Source organism: Cynoglossus semilaevis, chromosome 5, assembly GCF_000523025.1.
Source record: "Cynoglossus semilaevis isolate Cse_v1.0 chromosome 5, Cse_v1.0, whole genome shotgun sequence".
Taxonomy (NCBI): Eukaryota; Metazoa; Chordata; class Actinopteri; order Pleuronectiformes; family Cynoglossidae; genus Cynoglossus; species Cynoglossus semilaevis.
In genome coordinates, this window is record NC_024311.1 from 18,788,467 (window position 1) to 18,804,128 (window position 15,662).

At 43.1% G+C, this 15,662-nt stretch overlaps 2 protein-coding genes across 5 annotated transcripts in view; one reads left to right on the forward strand and one right to left on the reverse strand.

Moving 5' to 3' along the window:
• LOC103379417 (lysyl oxidase-like 1) overlaps positions 1–15,662 on the forward strand; it is a 146,937-nt gene that overhangs the window by 16,309 nt on the left and 114,966 nt on the right. The gene's annotated exons all lie outside the window — the stretch shown is intronic.
• Positions 238–4,992, reverse strand: LOC103379418 (semaphorin-4E-like). 4 transcript variants are annotated; one of them, XM_017032483.2, is made up of 15 exons: positions 4,797–4,991; positions 4,209–4,372; positions 4,061–4,123; positions 3,878–3,976; positions 3,705–3,804; positions 3,521–3,631; positions 3,274–3,425; positions 2,999–3,177; positions 2,759–2,903; positions 2,430–2,652; positions 2,211–2,326; positions 1,924–2,081; positions 1,782–1,834; positions 1,546–1,677; positions 238–1,485 (listed from the first exon to the last, which is right to left on the reverse strand). In XM_017032483.2, the coding sequence occupies exons 1-15, from the start codon at positions 4,921–4,923 to the stop codon at positions 1,034–1,036; spliced, it is 2,274 nt and encodes a 757-aa protein (XP_016887972.1). In that variant the 5' UTR covers positions 4,924–4,991; the 3' UTR covers positions 238–1,033. The 4 variants fall into 4 exon arrangements, with proteins under 4 accessions (XP_016887972.1, XP_024911181.1, XP_024911182.1 ...); XM_025055413.1 differs by having other exon boundaries at positions 2,999–3,425; positions 4,797–4,992; XM_025055414.1 differs by having other exon boundaries at positions 2,999–3,425; positions 4,209–4,354.

Genomic DNA, 15,662 nt, shown 5'->3' on the forward strand with positions numbered 1-15,662 from the left:
TGATATTTTATTTCATGCTCACATGAATATTGTATTTTATACTCACAGCTCACAGCTTCTCCCTTCCATCTGGATGATGAAGAGGGAGAGGATCTGTTACTGCTGCTGTTACTGCTGCTGCTGTTACTGCTGCTGCTGCCGGTGGTGCTGGGGGTTCCGGAGCCGGCGGTGGCTGCGCGGGCGGCGCCTGCTCTTACTCCTGTTTCGGCTGGGTTGTTGTGTTTTGGGGGGGGGGTTACTAAATCCACCCGAGAAAGTCAGTGTTCACATTGATGTGTGAGGAGAAGGAGTCCTGTAGGATCAAATGTATAAAACTGTCATGGGTGTGGACTTTTTTTAAGCTGTAAAAATGACTTTTTAAATTGTTTAATATTAAAGAAATGTTGAGAGGATCTGTAGTTGCCTAGAAACTGAAGAAAAGCCGAAGGAAACTGCAGCTGTGTCCTGAAGAAGTTGTTGAAGTTGTAGCCGTGCTCTAGTACTGAGTCTGTGATCACTTGGTTTTTATGTCAAAGTGATGTTGAGTATCATGAGCTCAGACGTACAGTAGGTCAGACACGTGGTGTAGGCTGCACGGGAGGAAAGTTGGAGCAGGGCGATTTGGCTCTAACACTTAATAAGAATAGTTACAATCGAGTAACAACATTTAATTTTACCCATCAATCACCAAAATGTTCAAAATGGAGTTCGTTTTTTAGAGATTCAAATTGTTGTTTATTAAGAGATCGAAACACAGAAGACCATAAAGGACATAAACGTGTGGTATTACTAGGACAACAACAGAGTGATATTAGTGGCTACTGTGTCTGAAAAGAAGAAAAAACTTTAAATGTTGGCAAATGTATAAATGTGTAACAAATATGGTCGACAGGAAGCTGTTGAGTTTAAACAGAAGTCAGAGACACATTTATAAAAAAAAAAAAAAAAAAAAAATCCCAGAACTGTCACTGCAGTATGTATTGGATACAGAGCGTGGGTCACTGTCATGTCCGGTGGTGATGTCACTGGTCCACTGGTGGTTGGCTTTCAAATTTTAGAGAGCAGATTCCTGCATTGGTTTGTTCCCTTTCCTTCGGCTACATGAACAACAGACAGAGTTCGTGGGAAGTTCTTCCAGTGACGTTCTGTAGAGTTTCACATTCTTCTTCCAAAACGTACAGGGAAGATGGCCTTTATAAAAGTTCCAAATCAAAAGTATAACTAGAGAAATTGTGGGTAATGTAAGTAAAATATGCACTCCTGCATCTCCAGCTAGTTGGCATTCATACGTCTCCACCGTGAATTCCTTCAGGATTTGTTTTTTCTCAGTCTGGATTGGGATCGTTTTATTAACTGTCACTTCATACTCAGCCACAGTTGTCGTGTACGCCACACTTTTCTGGTGCTCCACAGACAGGCACTGGTACAGGCCTTCATCGCTCTCTGAGGCCTCCAAGATGAGCAGTCGGTCTTCCAGTCGGTCTTCCAGTCGGTCTTCCAGTCGGTCTTCCAGTCGGTCTTCCAGTCGGTCTTCCAGTCGGTCTTCCAGTCGGTCTTCCAGTCGGTGGAGCCGGCCTATCAGGATCCCAGAGCTGTTATTCCGCCTCCAGCTGGTTTTTGCCAGGTTGGAAGGCAAAGGGCAACTGAGCGTCAGGTTCTGGCCTTCCCAGATGGAGACGGTCACTGGTGTGATCGGCTCTGAAGACATAAAGACTCCCTTCAATCATTTAGACACTAGTGACAAAAACTTGATTTGTGGATGAAGCTGCTAATGTTTCTCACACGTCACTGCACCAACTCACCCGAGTTTGGACAAGAGAAGACGTTTCCCTCCTTTAAACTTTGGACAAGCTTTCTACAGCACCGATGCAAAACAAATAAAATGCCGTTTTGATACAAGTCTTCCAAAACAGTTTTGAATCAAATGCGTAGACATCTGTTTACCTTTGTGAATTCAAAACAACGACACATTTCCCATCAGCGCCGTCCCAGCCGCAGTACGGATCTCTTGATAAAACACAGTCCAGACAGGACGATGCCCTCTCACAGCTGGCCAGTGGTATTTGTGCCACCCCAGAGTCTGATCCCACATAGAGCTGATGCTGTGGCAACAAGACAGACACAAACACTGACGTATGATGTATGAACTGGAAACACTTACATAAAACCTTCACTTCAGACTCACGTCACTGAAAGACCCCCCTTGGCCCCGCCTCATTGTTCTAACATACCGTGAAACTTGAAAGAGTCAAGATTTTGATTGGCTCAATTTGCTGGAAAAGTTGTATTTCCTCAATGATGAACGCCTCTCCACCAAAGTCAACTACCTTCAGTAAGGTGCCGTCCTCTTCTCATGGAAAGACACAGGAGCGTTCGTCAAAGACTGGGTTCATAGAACTGGAGCCTGGTCAGGCTTTTTAAAGTCAGGTGTAAACACCAGCAACACACACCTGTGCCGATGAACATGACGTTGTAAGCTTGGCCGTCGTTAGCGCTGACGTGGTTCACAATGATGCGTGTAAATGTGGCTCCTTCTCTGATCAGCAGAGGCTTCTCTCCTCGCGGGTGGATGGTGTGGTCCATAAGGGGTCGATTTTTGACAAATAAAAGTGTGTTGTCTGGGAGGTCTGCAGACTGATTTATCCCCATCTTCTGAGCTTCATTGTTTATGCACTGTTCAGAGACAGAAATGGGGATTACTGCCCAAAATTAGGTTACCTTCAGGCACCAAAGGAGGTCAGGGGTTTGAGGCTAGGGGTAAGAATATGGACAAACGTACAGCTCCAGGACGAGGGAAAGGAATATTTTGACTGTACATGAGTGGAATATCTCTGTGAACTGAAGGCCTGTATGTCCCTGTTTCAAACATTGTGATGATGTCCAAAACTGGGTAGACACACACTGCTGTTGGGTGGGATTTGTCACTGAAACAAAGAAAAGCAAATGGGATTAGTGGTGTTTCTTTTTTTCGTCTTCTTTCTAATGTCGGTTTAATGACTTCTTTTAGGAACTTCTGTACATCTGTGATGTGAAGATGACGTAGAACAAACAGTTCCTCCAGTGCAGTTTGGGATCACACCAAAGGTACGCATCCTGAATGATGTAAGGAAGTGGAGATCTAGGTACTGGACAGTCCAGTGTGGCCTTCAGGAACGTGGTCCACTTCTTGTACAAAATCTTCCGACCACCAAGATCCCCCTGAAAACCGTACCTCAGTTGAACATTTCTGAAAGGAACATCCACTCGTTTGTGATAAGTTGCACAGTTTGTGAATAAACAGAAGGCTCGTGTTACCTTACAGACACGCGCCACCCGAGGGACCGCCACCTTCTGGTAGAACTCACACTGACCCAGAGCGTTCTCGTTGAAGAACAGGTAGACCTTGTCATCATTTTCCTGGTTCGTTTCATCTTCTGGCATTTGAGCCATGTACACGAACGTTGGCTCTGGAGTTGAAAACACACACACACACAGTGAATCAGCCTGTCAGTAGACGGTGCAGTACAGACATACCATAATATGGTTATAAGTATTATCTCACCGTTTAACACATTGTTGGATTCTTCGTTTTTTATGAAATCAGGAGAGCTGCGGGTCAGGGTGGGTTTGTTGCCCTGGAAATTCTCATAAGTGGCTGAGTAGAGATTGTTACCTGTTTAAAATAAGAAAAGGAAAGTGTAAAAGACGCCTTGTCAAATCTCAAGGCAGTCTGAACACCTCCTCACCATCCATGAGGGAGGCGTGTCTCTGGGCAGGATCAAATGGACTCTTTCCTCTTCCACTCTCCATCCTGCTCCCTCGAGTTAAACTTCTGTTTGAAAAGTACTAAAAACATACAACGCACATTAACGCCTCTGTTTCACTTGAATTAAACACAGTTTCAGTGACGTCGTCTTACCAAATCACAACACTTGGGATCAAACGCATTGGTTCCACAAACAAGCATGTTTCCATTTTCCTTCTTGTGCAGTATCTTTACGTAGTTCCTGCATTCCGACTGTGAAGGATTTTCAGGAGACCATCACTTCGTCGTATTAACAACGCTCACAGGTTATCTTTGTAGCAGTAAAGAACCACTTACCACCGAGTGTCTCCCTTTTAACACACACAGTTTGTTCTCGACGGGTCTCACTGGCCATTTCAACTGTGTAGTAAAAAAAGTTGTTTTAAAACTTGACCATTTTCCCATGCATCTTCAACAGCAGGTCATTTTGTCAACAGTTGCTTACTGAAGATTGTTTCCTAGTTATGTTGTTCAGGTCAAGAGAATACACAGCCTCTTTGGCGCCCACTAGCAGTAGAGCCAGGTCTTCTCTTATCAACATTGTGCTGTAGTTTGTCACACCGTCCTCATTAAACACAGCGGCTTGGACTTCTGTAAAAAGAAAAGAAACTGTTTTGGTTCTTATGACCTGCTCTAGTACAGTTCAGTACCGCTGGTGTTTCATGTTGACTGTGACGTTCTCTAAGAACACGGCTCAGGAACATGGCTCTGTTCTGATATGAAACCTTTGGCTGTGACAGCGTTACCAGGGTTTACATTTTGATCTGTAGTTTAATGTGTTGACTTGAAGATGGAATGAAGTGTAGTGTAAGACTCGTCTTCACAAGAGCGAGCTGTGCAGCGGGAGGTGAAAGCTGCAGAATCTCTTTTCTCTGCTCTCTGATTGGTTTCTGACCTGTGGTCGTGATCGTCAGGAAACAGAATCACGTTTCATTAAAATGCATTAATGACATGCATTAGTGAAGGAAGAACTCGCTTTTATCTAAAATGTAAATGCAGCTTGAACTTGAATTCTGTTTGTGGATGAACTCACCATTGAAGGGGACAAACTTGCGGGGAACGGAGCCTAGAAACGAGTGTGAGTCTCTGAGTGTGACGACCAAAGGCAGGAGCAGGAAGACACACGGCAGCAGCAGCAGCAGCAGCAGCAGCAGATTCATGGTCTTTGTTCAGGTTTCTCCAGCAGTCACTAACACAGAGCCAGTCTCATTAGAGCAGTCTCCTGAATGTTGCATTACCGTCTACTTCAACCTAACCTTCGCTTCTTTTTGTCTTTAATCTTTTGTTCTTGGTATTTAATGGCAGTTGGCAAAGATAACGTTAAGTTACTGTCTCCGTCCTCGTCCTCGTCCTCTCGCCTTCTGTCTGCGTTTACCTACTCACCTAATGTTAAAGAGTTTTCCTTCCTTTTTCAATTCCCCCGTCCTGATCCTTGTCTTTGTGCCTTTAATCTTTTAGGTCAGAAGAACAAAAGGAACAAGTTCCAGCAGTTGTTGCCTTTGACTCATTATATCTACATCAAAGCCAAAAAAGCTGACGTGATTTTAATAAAATAAAAAAGGAGTGTTTGTTTCAACACCATAAGACTTGTAACAGGTTTCCTTTGTAAAATTTAAAATCAAAAGCTGACATTTAGAAATAAACACATATTGAATGATTCTTTTGTGTTGGAACAAACTAAAATGAAAGTTTAAGAAGATGGTATAATAAGAAGAGGAAACACACACACACACACACACACACACACATGCTGGAGTTTGTGAGTACGTCACAGTCAACCATGAGTTTTTAACAGTAGTGTTAACTAAGGAGAGTCGCCTGAACGCCTGAACACACCGTCAACACCTGGACACACCATCATCACTCGAACACAGTCACCATCATCACCTGAACACACCATCAACACGTGAACACATTCACCATCATCGCCTGAACACACCACCATCACCTGAACACACCATCAACACGTGAACACATTCACCATCATCGCCTGAACACACCGTCATCACCTGAACCCACCGTCATCACCTGAACACCCCGTCGTCGCCTGAACGCACCATCATCACGTGAACACAGCCACCATAATCAACTGAACACACCGTCATCACCTCAACACACCGTCATCGCCTGACCCCACCGTCATCACCTGAACACACCATCATCGTCCGGTTGAATCAAGGTAAAATCAGTAAATGTGGTAAAAAAAGACACGTCAGTTTTAATTTGTCAATCATTTTGCTGAAGTTTGTTGAAATCCAGATACAGGTCGTTGATTGAGTTGCTGCAGATATTTGATGTTATGCTATTCTACTGTACAAGCTTCTATATTAGTTATAAAGTTAGGCTCTGTGTTTGGAAGGTTGTTGATCTGAAGGTTCTGTAACTGCAGTTTGAAGGAAATGTTTTAAAACGACTTGTTATGAGAATGAAATGCTGCTCTGAAGAACGTCTTTAATGTTCAGTAAATCATCTTTATTATAAAATATTTTTGTGGGAAAAAAAATCTAAATTTCCTCTCTTCTTGTTAAAGGAATTTGAATGCAGCTCTGAGTCCATAAGATTATTTTCTCCATTCTCACTTCAAACAGTATCAGACTGAAGCTCATGACTTCCTTTAATGATATAAATGTCCGAGGGCGATGAACACTGAGAGTGTTTTCTTCTTTTGTGCTGTTTGTTATCACAGACATGCAAGACCGGCTTATTAAACATTAAAGGTGATCAGATGGTCCTTTCATGATGAAACCTGTGATGCTTCACAAACCACATCATTCTACATGTTTCCCTGAGTTCACATCAAAGTGAGTTGCAGTTCCTGAATGAACTGGAGCTGCAGCTCATGACGGACAGAACCTGCACGTAGGAACCTGCACGTAGGAACCTGCACGTAGGAACCTGCACGTAGGTTCAACGTTTGAAACTCGTGGGCCACGTTGTGAAGCCACAGGATGTGATTATGGTCTAGAATGTCAGTACGATGGGCCACGCCTCCTACAGTTGGTCCAATCAACAGCAGGACAATCCTATGGGAGTCAGTGCTGAGGTTAAGAAGGAAACTTACTTCCATTACGCCCCCTGCTGGACGGTCACTTTCTGGAAGTAGACACAACATTGGAGCCAGAGATTGTGCAGCATGTGTTTGTTGGAGGTTCAACCTCTGGTCAGTGGCCCGTGTCAGCCTCCTGGAGCGTGGACAGTAAGTCAGTCCAAAGACAGATTGTCAAATGACTGTAGTTTGATTGATGATGTCGAGGAGAAGAACGTCGAGTCGGGTTTTGACATCAACACTTGATACGTTCTACAAAGTGTGCAGTAATTAATGCTACTTTTAAAAGTAGTAAAAAAAAGTTCCTGCTGTTGTTTGTCTTTTTGAATCATCGTGGTTTATCATGGTTCATTAATCCACAGCTTCCCTCTGATTAATCTGGGTTTTTGTTTTTTTTTTTTTTAGACGTGTGAAGAAACAGTTGAACTTAGTTTCCAGAAGTGAGTAGGTGGAAATCAAAAGCCCGGTACAAAATTGAGACGTATTGTAAATCCCTTGGACTAAGCAGAAATCATAAAATAAACTAAGCTGAGAGTGGGATCGCTATCAGCTTTTAGAGTCTGGGTTTGGAGCCGGAAAGAATTAAGGGATAGGATTTCCCATCTGACGGTGGAAAAAAGCCTTTGGCCTCGGAAGTCGTTTTTTATGTGAACTCTGCTGTGAAATGAAAAAACCAAAAATATGTCGACGGTTGAGGCTGAGTCACTTCCAGTCTGCTGCAAAAGTAAATGTTGACAAACAGAAGCAGAGCCTTTATCTTCTCAGGGACAACAGAGCTTTGAAGGAACTCAGTGTCAACATCAAGCTGATTTTCTGATAATGTGTTGATTGTCTTTGGTTGATGATCATTCATCCAGATGTAGAAATGGCCTCCGTCCTCATGTCGTACTCCTGCTCCACAGCTGTGTCAGAAGTATGAAGCACTGAGGCTGAAAACAGCAGCGTGGATGTGGACTTCACTGGAGTCACTTGTTCATATCTGTGGCTTTGATGTCTTATTGTCACAGTGTTACAGTCGAAGAGTCAAAACGGTTGATTCTAGTTTGGTCAGATCTACAGCCAAGCATTTCCTACACTCACCAACAGGGCATGTGAAGATTATGAAATAAAATATCCAATATTCAGTTGTCTGTGTTGAACCAGATGATACTTGTTGTAGTTGATCTTCAAATGTGCTGCATCGTCATCGCTGCAGGTTCTTCAGGCCACAGCTCAGTTCTGGGGTTTGGAGCATGAACTCATTTACATATACAGTAACACAGCTCAGGTTCTGGTCCCAGGGAGGTAACAACACACACACACACTGATGTGATTTACAGTAGTGTATCACCTGATGAATAGACTGGGTGTGAAGACCGTGTTTATTGGTCACAGCTGTTTGTGAGATAAATTCACACGTGTGGTGACAATCCTGCAGTGATGATGAAACTGTCACATCCATGTGTTGTTGTTTACTCTGCTCCTAAACACACAGACAAACAGACCTCAGTGTAATGACCAGTGACCTGTTACAGCAGGGAGACGGTCTTCACATGTCCACGCCTGCACTCAACATGGTAACCATATATTCAGTCGTATAAACTCAACATACTTTATATATATATATATATATATGTATGTATGTTGGTGCTGATGAAACAGGTCTGTCTGACAAACAGACTCATTTGGTTTCTTTTGTTACACACAGATGAACACAGGCAGTGATAATGACATTTTTTTATTATTATTTCTAGGACGTTTATACTGAGGAAATTCTGACATTAAAGTTGAATTTGAATTTAAACTTTCAGATATACTTAAGATAAAGGAGTTTAAAGAAGTGTCAGAACAGAGCTGTCACCTGTAAAAAAAAAAAAAGAAAAAAAAGTTTAGGCTGAAGAAAAAGCACTGTTGATGCTCACACAGTGAGAGCACAAACAAAGTCACCTTCACACAAGTGTCAGGAAGAAAAGAGTATCATCAAAAACCTCATAAAATACTTCAATACGTGAAACGAAACATCACTCATCAAGATAAGTTCTGTTTTGGGGGTAGGGGGCGCTGTTGTAATAAACAGGAGGCACAACCACACATTAATTTTGCTCAAAATCATTTAAATGAAAAACTTTAAATTATGCATCCAAACCAAAAGAGCGTGCAGTACCATTACCTACCACATTTCCCTGGTGGCAGCACCTCAGTCACACGCCGCGTGTCAGAGCGAAAAGGTTTCCAGTGCAGAAAAGCAAGATGAGGATTAAACATAAAAAAAAGCTTCATTTGCCTGATGGTAGAAATGAAGACAAGGTTAGAAGTGAGTGTGTCCACTGTTCAGGTCCAGTTCCTCCGCTGAGAGCGTTGACCCAGATCAGACCAGGGAGAAGAGGTGAGTCATGGGAAAAGGAAGGTTACTTTCCTATTTCTCCAGGGCTGAAAGTGAGAAGAAATATGCGTCACTGTGAATATTTTTAACCAGTGTTGGACCAATTTTCTATTCTTGGACCAGGGGTAAAAAATAGCCCAAATGTGGTCCATACACCTGCAGCTGCACGTTACAAAACAGGCAGAATTAAAAAGACAGATTTCTGGCTATAAGACACGCTGCTTTGTGGCTAAAAGGATTTTCAAGACATGATTATAATAATATGAAAAGCGGAACATTTATCGTTCATTATGGTAATTAAAAACTGAAAGAGGGCTCTCACAGTTTTTCAAAAAAACAACAACAACAACAGTGATACATTGAAAAAACCATAAGACTGATGGAGAAGAGTGAGTAAAGGAAAGCAGCTCTGGTAATTACCAGGACACCTGGTTCAGAAAGGTCCGTTTTAATCACCACCACCACTCACTGTGATTGGATGATATTCAGGTGCATCATAATTAAAAACAGTCCCAGCACATCAAGGCTCTTCTCTCTGCCTACACAACAGTCGACCTCTGCTCAGGGGGTCTTTATTATTTTTACTGTCACTTCTGCCTAATTTAGAGAAGCCGGTGTTTTATTTCTGGAAATGTATAGAAAGTTTCCCTGTTTGTCCTTTCCTCCTCCTCCTCCTCCTCCTGCTGCTGCTGCTGCTGCTGCTGCTGCTGCTGCTGTTCTCGCTCTCCTGACGTCACAGACGTGATGAATTTTTATCTCCCGTCTCACCTAGAAGCCATGTTAGGTCAACACAGTGGAACTTCATCACTCCTGTGTCTGTGTCTGTGTCTGTGTCTGTGTCTGTGTCTGTGGTTCATAACAAATACTGCAGTACTTCAGAGTGTGAGATCTGGTGTGTGTGTGTGTGTGTGTTGTAGAGCAGGCAGTGAATCTGCAGCTTGTCGTGCCGTAGGTGTCCTAGTAAAGGAGCACTAGCTTTTTGAAAGTGTTGATTGGCTCCTCACCTCCTGGTGTTTGTGGGTTCTCCCAGTTTATTTATGTTCCAGTTTATTCCCAGAGGATTAGAAGCCTCTAAATGCACCATAGGTATGAATGTGTCCCAGTGACAGACCGGTCAACTGACCAGGGCGTTCCCCCACAATCCAGTTCATATTGACTGGTGTCAATTCAAACCAGGCTGAATTCGTCATTTAAACATTTGGAACATTTGAAAAACTTTGATGTTTTGTCACTTGTGGCAGGAATAACGTCCCTGTTTGGTCGGACAGTGAAACTAGGACCAGTCACAGGCCCAGACTCACGTGTCAGTACAGTGTCATCTAGTCACACCACGATGACACTGACTCCAGTGTCGACAACTGACCTGTCGGCTGTGGTCAGCTCTGACACCTGGTAAAATGGTATTATTTATTCTGGCTCAGCTCCATAACTCAACGTCCCTGATGGTCATTAATGTCATCAGTTCCACCTGGAGGTCAACGTCTCCACCGCGGGGAAAGGTCCAGTGGCTGTTTAAAGGTTAATGATGACTCCAGTCGCAGCACCTGTGGCGTTCACTGCCACGGCCGCCGCGGCGTTCACCGCCGCTGGTCACGGTCATCGACTTGGAGACAAATGTCACACAGATCTGTGGACGATCTGAAATGCTAACGGCTGCAGAAATACGACTGGTTTGCGGTGGACAGGGATTGGATGGTGGACAGCGTTGGTGTGAGGGGCGCGGTCCCTCCAGATGGCACATATCAGTGTGACACGAGCTCAGCAGTGTTTGTCTTGCTTGATGCATGAGGCGGTGTCGTACGAGAGGCTCAACGCTGCCCTCTGTGTTTGAGGGTTAATAGCTGCAGATCCAGGTTAAAGCATTTCCTTGTTCTAAGAGATTGATCTGTGAAATTGATTTCACATTAGTTTGCATAGCGTAACGTCCCGGGCGGGACGGTTCTGGTGCTTCGGTCACTTTGACAGTAAAATGTCAATGAATATTTAACACAGATCACAGTGTTTGCTCACTTCCTGGTTGAGAAAGCAGCTAGCAAAGATGAACAGCTGGGCTGACCACTGATGGCTCTCATAACCTGTAGCCAATGAAAACACTCTTGTCTCGGTCCTGCTAACGTATTAAAATGTATTCCACCAAGATCTCTGAAAGCATGTTAATAATGTTTTGCATGAATAAATACATCCTTGATGAATTTTATTCTCAAAGGTTGAGTTGAAATTGTGCTCCTTTTCCTCTCCATTATTTTTCAGCCTTTGCTTCAGTGTGTGTGGGTTGAGATTAGACGCCGTGTTACTTCATGATCTGCTAAATAAAAAAAATAATAAAAAAAAGCACAATAACCAAAACAAAGAAAAACATGTTAGTCATCTGTAAAAGAATCTGCTTATTTAGAATAGAACTAAAAATACATGAATATATTGCTGTGGGTTTGGGTCAATCTGACCACAACGATTGATCACAGCCACAGTTTCTACCCAACAACAGTCGATGGCAACATGTCTTCTTGGACTTCTTCAAATGTTTTTTTGTTAGTTATTACGTCGTTTGGTTGAATTTGATTGAGATGAGCCTTAATGTGAAACCACGTCCATAAATGATCACACTTTGTGCAGATGAGCCGTTGCTTAGACTTCAATTAGGTGCTGATGTTGGAACAGGTTTCCTAAGTTTCTTTTTTTTTTTTTTTATAAATGGAAGGTGGAATAGATGCATCGATTTCCGTCATTGGACATGAAAGACTGTCTCCACCTACAAGAGCGGATGATGGTTGTAGCTGTAACCACTTGATTAAATACGCTGTAGATGCAGCAAATACTGGCTGCGTGTTTCATTATTTTTGTCATCATATGAAAAGGAGAGGCTTTCAGCAAAATCCCACCTTCCTCTGCTCCGAGTTATTAAGAAAACCATGTTGGAGGGTCGCTGAGGTGACGCTGTGTGACAGCTGCGCATGTCACAGTTAATAAGAATCTGGAAAAGAAGAGAGGAAATTACAGGATCCTGTGCGTACGTCAGGATCTGAGAAACTGGGCCTGAAATGAAATGGAGATTGTTATTTGGGGTGACCCTCCCGGGAGGATACCCGACCCCGGACATAACCATAAAACCTATGAAAAATGATTAGGCTCTGACTAATTACCCGTTTAGTGTCCCGGAAAGTTGTTAAACAGCCCATTGCCTTTTAATACCCCAAAGTAAGAAATGGGATTAATTAAGCAGAAATGTATTCTTCTTCTCTGCCAAGTTTCTTCCTCCCAGAATCCAAAACACTGTGGTGGGGTTCACACCTCGGGGGAGGAAAAAAAAAATCCCTAAAAAAAATCTACACTTTTTTCTTTGTTTGATTAATGTGTAAGAACATGATTGGCTGCATCGACCACACTTGTGTCTAAGATAAATCACATTTATAGAGACTAACAGTCGAACACGTTGTTGTTCACACGATCCTCATAAACCTGGAGGACAGAACCGTCCTGCGCCGGCGTTCCTACGAAAACGTTTTGTTTTGATTGATTTGGTTTGTTGAGTTGACAACACTGCTCTTCATCACCTCCGTCAGTCTTTGACATTTACACAAAGGTGAACGCGACAGTGGAGCAGCAGCAGCAGCAGCAGCAGCAGCAGCAGCAGCAGCCGAAGCTCTCGCTCTTACTTTGGGTGACCTGTCGAGTTAATCATTGGTTATTAATGTTGTGTTTATATTTTCTGTCAGTGCCAGTTTACAAATACCCACACCAATGCCCCGCAGGCATAGAAGCAGGGCTCTTATACCCACAATGCACCTGGGCCTCTACTGCTCCCAAAGTCACTGTTTTCTGTACAATGGCCAGCAGCTTCCCTTACTGTCCTGCAGGGGACGCTGTGAATGCAGAGAGCCTTTCAAGTTTTCAGAGGGGGTGGTGCGGGGGCCAAGTGCTGCGGTCATTGACGAGGGCTTGGTGGACCCTGGACAGTATGGCCGTCCCTCACAGGACCAAGTGATCAGTCATCAGTTAATACTGGAGATCAAACTGGTGATCTTATTGCTGTTAGGCTGAAGCCGTCACCACTCTTCCACAGTGCGGCCCTGTTTTACGAGATAAGAAAATCATTATTTATTTCACTGCAGATGAACAAACAATCGTTTTATTTTAACTTCATGAACAACATAAATGTATTTTTGAACAGAATCCACGGAGCTCGGTGTCTGCGTTTGGATGAAGCGATGCAAAACAAACTCTCTCTAATCAGCACCAACAATCTGTTCTCCCCGTTCACTCCAGGCTGAAATACATCCTTGTCCGTGGGGGCGGCAGCACGTCAGACACAAACCTGGCAACTCCTGTAATTGATCATAAATGTCACTTGATACTTCGTTATTCTACGACGCTACATTGTGCCAACGGACAGATATCGCTGACTCAGCTCCGTTTTCCTGCTCATTAAATATCAGACTGTAAACATGCAGTTCATCTTTGGTGGGGGAGGACGGGGGGGGCGGGGGGGGGTCCTGCATTAATGATTAACCAACACCCTGTACAACCTTCTGCCAGGAGTCACTCTGATGTGTCCTTCATCGTTGGCAAAAAGTGATGGCCGCTCATTCACAGTCAGTGTAAATATATGTAACACACCTGATGTATTTCCTCACATATTTGAAGTAAAAGCTCATGATCTTTTGAATGAAGATATGGACTTTTCTGTCTTTACCAGTGTGGAACAGAATGGAAACGGTTGATGAATCCAAGAGAACCCTAACTTTAACTCAGTCACAGACTTTTAAAGGTTTTGCTTGAGAATATCTTTGGACATTAATCATGTCTTCACCAGTGTGTACACCAGTGTGTACACCAGTGTGTACACCGGTGTGTACACCGGTGTGTACACCAGCATTTCAAGCTGCTGGTCATCCCATAGTATTGTCAGTTGTTAATTGGATTTACCATAAAAGGGCCGTCACCGTGGAGACCATTTGTCTTCAGACACTGTGAGCTGCAGGTGCAGTAAAAGCAGCAGAAACACAAAGATGATTCATTAAGGCTCCACTCTATTTAAGTGTTCTACTAAGTCATGCCAGACAGACATCAGCCCAACTGAGACCCAGTCAAGGCTCCCTGTAATGGAAGCCAGTCGTCATCAGTGTTGGACCTGTGTTTGACCAGTGAAAATGTCCTCCAGACACAGGACTAAAACAACCAGTGTCTGATCAGTGACTGAGTCAATGTGCTCAGCTGTGTTTGGTGTGAGGTGGTGAAATGACCTCATTTCCCATCAGACCCCAAACTCTTCTGTTTGCAGCGTTAGCCGTTAGCTCGTGGCTAATGGGCTGTTGTTCACATTATTGTTTATTCTAAAACCTTTGTTTGCACTTTTAAACTTTGCATATTTAGTTTTAATTAAATAATGTCCTGGTAAAATCGATGTGTTGAATAAAGCGGCACACGCTGCAGACCATAATATAACAAACATGTCCATTAGCAGTAATCTGTAAATAAGCAGAATATAGCCAACAATTTATACCAAATAAATATATTAATTGACATATAATGTGTTTATTGTTGCCCTGTTATAATGTATTTCATGATAACAAAGACAACACAGAGAGGAACCATTCATTACTGCAAAGTGTTCTTAAAAATATAGTTGAAAGTAATGAAATGTTTAGCGCTGACACTAAGTGCAGCTACTATCAAAATATATCTAAGGCCACGGCTGCTTTATGCATAAACATAAACAGCGTACTTTTATAGTGGAGCGTAATTTATGAATCAACTTGGAGAATGTTGTGATCACTGTCGGACCTGAACCTTCTCCATGAAACTGATGAGAGCAGTTACCTCCAGTCTTCAGTACAAACTGTCATTAAGACCAATTTAAGATGCAATAAACCAGGATCAACTTCCACTATAGAGTTGTGGAAACTGATGTACAATCAAAGTTCTCCTCTTTAGTCTCGTTGTGTCGTTCACTCAATAATCCTTTTATGTCTACTGTAGTTTGACATCAAAGACGGCAGACGATTTAAATTTAAGTATGGACTATGTATGAAATGGTCACTGGTTCTTTACTGGTTTCCATCCATACATGCATACACACCCTGAGGTTGACAGTTGGGTTCTGGAGCTGTTGTTTAGATGTACCAGTCCTGGCCCTGCTGTACCGTAAGTTGTTGTAGCTTTTGGCTTGGTGCCTTTCACGACATTGTCTCTGCTGCCTGCATCCAATTCAGCTAAAAAAAACATAATGTTAATAATATTATTTACAATTTTAGTATTAATTTAGGACACGGCCAAGGAGGCCATGTCCTAGTGGTTGTTTTCGTCCAGGCCACATCACAGGCCTCTTCCTGTGACGTTTGTCTGTGATGTGTCTTGGCATCCAACCAGCTCTTCAACTGTATATCACAGTCCTTTTCTCCACTTACACCCTGGACGAAGGTTGGTGAGGGTACTTATTGTTTTACTTTTGGATCTGAGACAGCGCCTCCTGGGGGGGGGCTACAAACGTTGGA